This window comes from Salmo trutta, chromosome 14 (genome assembly GCF_901001165.1).
Source record: "Salmo trutta chromosome 14, fSalTru1.1, whole genome shotgun sequence".
Taxonomy (NCBI): domain Eukaryota; kingdom Metazoa; phylum Chordata; class Actinopteri; order Salmoniformes; family Salmonidae; genus Salmo; species Salmo trutta.
This window is the reverse complement of record NC_042970.1, coordinates 56837452-56844178: the sequence shown is the minus strand read 5'-3', so window position 1 is coordinate 56844178 and position 6727 is coordinate 56837452. Positions and strand designations below refer to the sequence as shown.

Below are 6727 nucleotides of genomic sequence, written 5' to 3'. Positions count from 1 at the left end.
TTAAAAGAGGTTAGATCATCAGTCTCGATTTGCTCATTCATGAAAATGTTGCTGCCAATTTTATTTATAGGATATATTCAATATTTGGGAGGTTTATAATGCAAATAGTTATTTTGGCTTTGTTAGTCATTCTGTTCTAATCTTTTTGGCTTGTAATTAGAGTATTGTGCTTTTTAATACCTTTATACACCTGTCATTGAGGTATATTTAGAAATTACATCCAATGTAATTTCTACATAGATGTAAATAAACAAAGATGGAGCTTTTCACTGAAATGCACAGGAAGTGAGTATTTTGTACAAAGGGAGATTTTCCAGCTAATTTTTCAATACATCTTTGCTGGTCTTGTCTTGGCAAGGAGTTATTTGTAGAGTTACCTGTCCAATTAATGCTTCCAAACATGCTCCTGCCGGTTGAAACTTTGGTCACACTCCAGAAACATTTATAAACACAAAAAATGCTTGGTTCGAAGCAAATATCTGCATGTATCCACTTTTATTTGTATTGTGTACATTTCATATTGATACTGCTAAAATATAGAATAAATATCTTGTGTTTTATATCATACAGAGCACATAATGATTATACAGGTTTTGCCTGTACATGAAGCAGGGCGACTGTTTAAGGCCCCATACACTAAGGTCAGGACAACTGCTTTGTACATCATCTGTACAATTTGAGTATGTACAGGGATTATGGCCCATTATGTTTTGCTGTTGGCCTATTCTAAGTTATCCTCTGGCTCAGATCCAGTCACTGCAGTTTGGCAGCCAAACCGGGAGAGGGGGTATATTCATGACTTTTCTCTCAACTTTAAAGGATTGTGATTTCAGTATCCAAGTTCTGATATGCTTCTTCTTGCAACTCACAATAAATCTTGTCCATTCGCTGGAATGCAAGGTGACCCTTTTTACCTAAAAGAAGAAAAAAATGCATCAGCTTTACGAAAAATCAAGGCTCACATTTGTAAAGCGTCTCAGAGTAGGATTGTTGACCTAAGATCCGTTTTGTCTTTTAAATCATAATGGATAACTGTGGGGACCTGATCCTAGATTAGCACTCTTACTTAGAGGATTTGTGATATAGGCCCATGTTTCTTATCATTCACTCAATAACACAATATTGGAATTCAGAAAATGATGCATCTTAGGTAGAAATCTAGCCCAATTGAACACAGGACAGTTAAAATTATTTATGTAATCAAGTAATTGCATGCAAATTAACAGGTTAATGAAAACACCATGTGACTGACTGATTACCAAATGATAGCACAGTCTCTCTAGCAGTGCTGCGTAGGTCCTCGTCAGCCGACCGCCACAACTCAGCCACCTGCTCCACGCTCTCAGTCGCCTGCCAAACACAGGAGTTCAAAGTTCAAAGCGTGTTATATAAACCAAACCACTAGTGTGCCATCTCTTCAAAACATAACCACAACACATCTCAAGAACAAACACCCTTCGCTTTACACTGGCTTGGTGTCTTTATTTTCAAGCAGGGCCAAACGTCTACCACTTGAGTGGCTCCCTCAAATATGCCAACAAAAAATCCCAATGAAATAGGGTGGTAGAGAGAACTGCCAGGCCAAAACAAACAGGATTGGAGTGTGGAGTGTGTTGACGCAGAGTGGCGAATGGCAACATGTGGGCAGACAGAGGAGAGATCATCTGTGTATTCTGGGATTTGTGTTTGTCTCCTTATGAAGCCCTGTGGCTTCGGCACAAAGACATCACACACCAAGAGGACTCACTTTGAGACACTTGAGGGCCAGACAGGCAGCCTGCTGGAGCTGGACATTGCTGTCCCTCAGGGTTTCCGTGTAGTAGACGATAGCCTAGGAGGATAATACAATTATAAGGACATAAACAACTTTATGTTCCAGTTTCCCAGACTCAGATTAAACCTAGTCCTCGACTAAAAAACTCTTTCAATAGAGAATCTCCATTTGGAATGCTTTTTACATAATATGACAATTATATGCACTGCTGCTCGTATCACTGAGTCTCAGTTTCAATTGTAATAAATACCATCCCAACTGAGGGATACGGTAAAGACTAAATATTGGGATGAGATGGTTGTGTTGTCCTTCGGTAATGGATTTGTTTCTTATGGATCCCAGGACTCTTTGAGAATAATTACACAATTTATAAATGTAAAGAAATTAGTATTTCATTATTTATAAAACATTCATAAGCATTACAATTCATTAGCATTTATAACATTTAATAAATCCTATTAGATGTAAAGCCCCCTGTTCAGGAGACCTGTGTGGTTCTGGTACCGGTTCCAACCGACATTTTTGCTTATACATCGATCCTGGTTCCCATGGACACAGTAGTATATTTTGTCCGCCTGTGTGACGTAAGATCTGAAATTTGAAACCACTTGAAGCTGGGATGTCCCTCCTACCGTTTCATTCGCTCTTCCGACTGTCCATCAACTCCTGGCTGAACCCTATGTTACCGCCACTGACAAAGCCTGCAATCCTTACATCGTAGCGCAGCAGGAGAGAGTGGTTTCATCACTATAGCACTTTCAGAGATCGATTTATAGCTATTCATCTAAAATGATTAATAGATTCTAAACAAAAAACACTTTGTCATAGATGGACAAGATTAATATGAGATGAAAGGCTAGTTCCTTATGAGTTCAGGAAGCCAATCTAGAAGGGAGGAAGCTAGAGCTCTGTGTGATGTTCATAGCGGTGGGAGCAGACATTTTCATCAAAAGAAAATATGCACATTTTCTCTAACACTAAACATACAAATATGTATTTTACAGTTATAAGGAAGGTGAAATCTTATAGTTAGTGGTTTTATAATTTGATTATACTACATTTAGAAAGCATATAAGTTATTTCAGTGTTATTCATACACTTTTGTTGAATAGTTTCATATTTCATATTTTCATGATATTTGTTCTGTGTACTTGCAGCTGTGTCCTCAAAAGTGACTACACCTCAGCAATTTATAACAATTTTTTACCAGAAAGGTGACAATTGAACCTTTCTTGGAATATTTTAATTTGACATTTTTTAAATTGAACCTTTATTTAACTAGGCAAGTCAGTTAAGAACAAATTCTTATTACAATGACGGCCTACCCTGGCCAAACCTGGACGACGCTGGGCCAATTGTGCGCCTCCCTATGGGACTCCCAATCACGGCCGGATGTGATACAGCCTGGATTCAAACCAGGGACGGTAGTGACGCCTCTTGCACTGAGATGCAGTGCCTTAGACCGCAGTGCCACTCAGGAGCCCATTACTAGTTATTGTTTATGGTCCTCTCATGATAAATGATTACTTTCGGGGATTATGCAGATTACATTTTAGATTATATGCAGTTACATTTCAGAGATTTTAAACAAAGAAGGATTTATAAACATTTATAAACATTTTTATAAACATAAGCTTTTTGTAACTTGTATTTGACACCCAGTGCCATAAGACGTTATGACACGGTCATAATCCTGTCATAATTTGTCATAACAGCTGATATAATTTGTCAGAACCTGTCATAATTGGTCATAACACTGTCATGACCCATATATTTACAACTGTTGTGACATATATTGCTTTATGTTTTGGCTGGTTATGACATGGACATAAAAGTGTCAAAACCCACATTTATTCAACTTATGTTTTTCCCTGCCAAGAAGTTTCCTTCCATTTGAAAGTTTGTTTCTTAAATCCTTTGTTGTTGTAATGAATTATTTACAGTTATGTTTTTTTCATTATATTTGAAATAACTTGTAGAAAATACACTTTATGACACTGTCATGAGGCATTATGACCATCCTGTGTCACTTTACTTGGACTAAGAAAATACACTTTTGACAATGACAAGAAGCATTATGGCCATCATAATCATATAAGCCAGATATGCCTTTCACATACATGCCATTATATCAGTCATCAGTCGAAAGAACAATGTCTCATCCTACTCCTAAAATATGCTCCTGCATTCATCCCAGTCATCAGCAACAACGCATTGGGGTAGGTGCATGTCTGACATCAATGTGTGCGCAATTACAAAGATAATTTAATATGGTCAATAAAATTACAAAAAAATATAAAATAAACATACTGTTGACATGTAGGCTATGGTGTAATGGAATGTTTTGCCTTGTGTGGTAGGTTTTGTGGGTTTTGACACTCTTATGTAGGTGTCATAACCAGCCTTGAAATAACTACCGTAGTAAGTTTTGTAGGTTTTCACACACTTATGTAGGTGTTATAACCAGCCTTAAAATAACGCAATATGTCACAACAGGTGTAAATATATGTGTCATGACAGTGTTATAACCGTGTCATAACGTTTTATGATGCTGGGTGTCATGTAAAGTGTTACCAAGCAGGTAATGACTTAAAAGTTACACCGATCTATTAAAACTATTGGCCTCGTCCGTACCTTTGTCCTGAAGGCCTTGTAGCCCACGGCTCTGCAGAGACAGTTGCTGGCAGCCTGGGACACCTTGTGGTTGGCATCTGTCTGGAGGCTGGCTAGTCGCTGGAGGGTATAGCCCAGGGGCAGCAGTTCGACGATGCGCCTCCCTTTCAGCTTCTTCAAGGCCTTTCTCCTCTTAGGACTCTCCAGAGCAGCCACCAGGTACACTGACACACACACACCAACAGATTGTAAGTTATTTTCACCTTTCTATACACTGAGTGTATAAAACATTAGGAACACCTGCTCTTTCCATGACATAGACTGGCCAGGTGAATCCAGGTGAAGGCTATAATCCCTTACCTATGTCACTTGTTAAATCCACTTCAATCAATGTAGATGAAGGGGAGGAGACAGGTTAAAGAAGGATTTTTAAGCCTTGAGACTTAAATGGCCAAGAAAATTGAGTGTCAAAAACTGCAACTGCTGGGTTTTTCACACAACAGTTTCCTGTATGTATCAATAATGGCCCACCACCCAAAGGACATCCAGCCAACTTGACACAACTGTAGGAAGCATTGGAGTTAACATGGGCGAGCATCCCTGTGGAACACTTTCAACACCTTGTAGAGTCCATGCTCTGACGAATTTAGGCTTTTCTGAGGGCAAAAGGGGGTGCAACACAATATTAGGAAGCTGTTCCTAATGTTTTGTACACTCAGTGTATAATTAAAAGTCTGGGTGCCAGTTTGCTTTTATCTCCTTAAAGACAACTTGTCATTAATTTGCCGAACAACTCGGTAGGTATTGTTGAATGCAGAAACAGTAAGGAAGGTATAGACAGGTTAAATATTTGTACAACAACAGTTGGAAAGGAAATAGATAGAGAGATAAAGGACACACATGTTGAGGAGATGTTGAGCACAAACCCAAAAGGGCTTATCAATAAAAACCACAAGACTGAACCATCCACTGTCAGTCAAAATGCATAGCCTACTGTACAATAATAAAACAAATTATGCATGGCTTCCATCCAATACAGTACTCTAGGCTGCTTCCCAACTGCTGCTGTGGCAGCTCAGACTAGACCTGGGTTCAAATACTATTTGAAATACTTTGAACACTTTCTTGAGCATGCCTGAAGTGCCAGGTGGATGGTTTTGCACTTTTGGGACTTTTCTGTTGGTTCCACAACAGGCACACTAAACCAAGCACATATAATGCATTTCAAAAAGTATTTGATCCCAGGTCTGGCTAGACCATAGATGCCCAATTATCTAAGCTTTTCTGCAGCATTCTTCACCGGGTAACTCATCACGTTCTGCACATGCAGATTTACAGTAGTATGGATCTTTCAGTGTGTGGTGTGGGTGGTCCCCTGGGCCTTCTGAAGACACAGCTGTAGGGGCTACTAACAAAACCTGTCCTTTGTTTCACACTATGGGTCTTTTCATGTCCTAGAGCACCCACATGCTCCAGTTTATGACTTAATTTAGTTCTGGTGTACATGGAATAGGAATAGTGTCGACAGATTCCATCCAGATGTACAGTATAGTATGTCTTGGGAATGTTTTTGGGACTCTCACGTTCTCCTGGATCTAAAATACAGTTGAAGTCGGAAGTTTACATATACTTAGGTTGGAGTCATTAAAACTCATTTTTCAACCACTCCACAAATTTCTTGGTAACGAACTATATTTTTGGCAAATCAGTTAGGACATCTACTTTCTGCATAACACAAGTAATTTTTCCAACAATTGTTTACAGACAGATTATTTCACATGTAATTCCCTGTATCACAATTCCAGTGAGTCAGAAGTTTACATACACTAAGTTGACTGTGCTTTAAACAGCTTGGAAAATTCCAGAAAATTATGTAATGGCTTTAGAAGCTTCTGATAGGCTAATTGACTTCATTTGTGTCAATTGGAGGTGTACCTGTGGATGTATTTCAAGACCTACCTTTCAAACTCAGTGCCTCTTTGCTTGACATCATGGGGAAATCAAAAGAAATCAGCCAAGACCTCTGAAAATAAATTGTAGACCACAAGTCTGGTTCATCCTTGGGAGCAATTTCCAAACACCTGAAGGTACCACATTCATCTGTACTAACAATAGTACCCAAGTATAAACACCAAGGGACCACGTAGCCATCATACCGCTCAGGAAGGATACCTTTTCTGTCTCCTAGAGATGAACGTACTTTGGTGCGAAAAGTGCAAATCATTCCCAGAACAACAGCAAAGGACCTTGTGAAGATGCTGGAGGAAACAGGTACAAAAGTTCTATATCCACAGTAAAATGAGTCCTATATCGACATAACCTGAAAGGCCGCTCAGCAAG

At 39.0% G+C, this 6727-nt stretch overlaps 1 protein-coding gene across 5 annotated transcripts in view; it reads right to left on the bottom strand.

Annotated features, from left to right (window-relative positions):
- Window positions 1-478: 478 nt before the first annotated feature.
- Window positions 479-6727, bottom strand: part of ripor3 (RIPOR family member 3) — an 85651-nt gene continuing 79402 nt past the window's right edge. For all 5 annotated transcript variants that reach the window (XM_029776469.1, XM_029776471.1, XM_029776467.1 and 2 more), the window contains 4 exons: window positions 4409-4611; window positions 1748-1831; window positions 1260-1350; window positions 479-914 (listed from right to left, as the gene is read on the bottom strand). In XM_029776469.1, the coding sequence (XP_029632329.1) occupies window positions 814-914; window positions 1260-1350; window positions 1748-1831; window positions 4409-4611 (479 nt within the window). In that variant the 3' untranslated portion in view covers window positions 479-813. The remainder of the gene's footprint in view (window positions 915-1259; window positions 1351-1747; window positions 1832-4408; window positions 4612-6727) is intronic.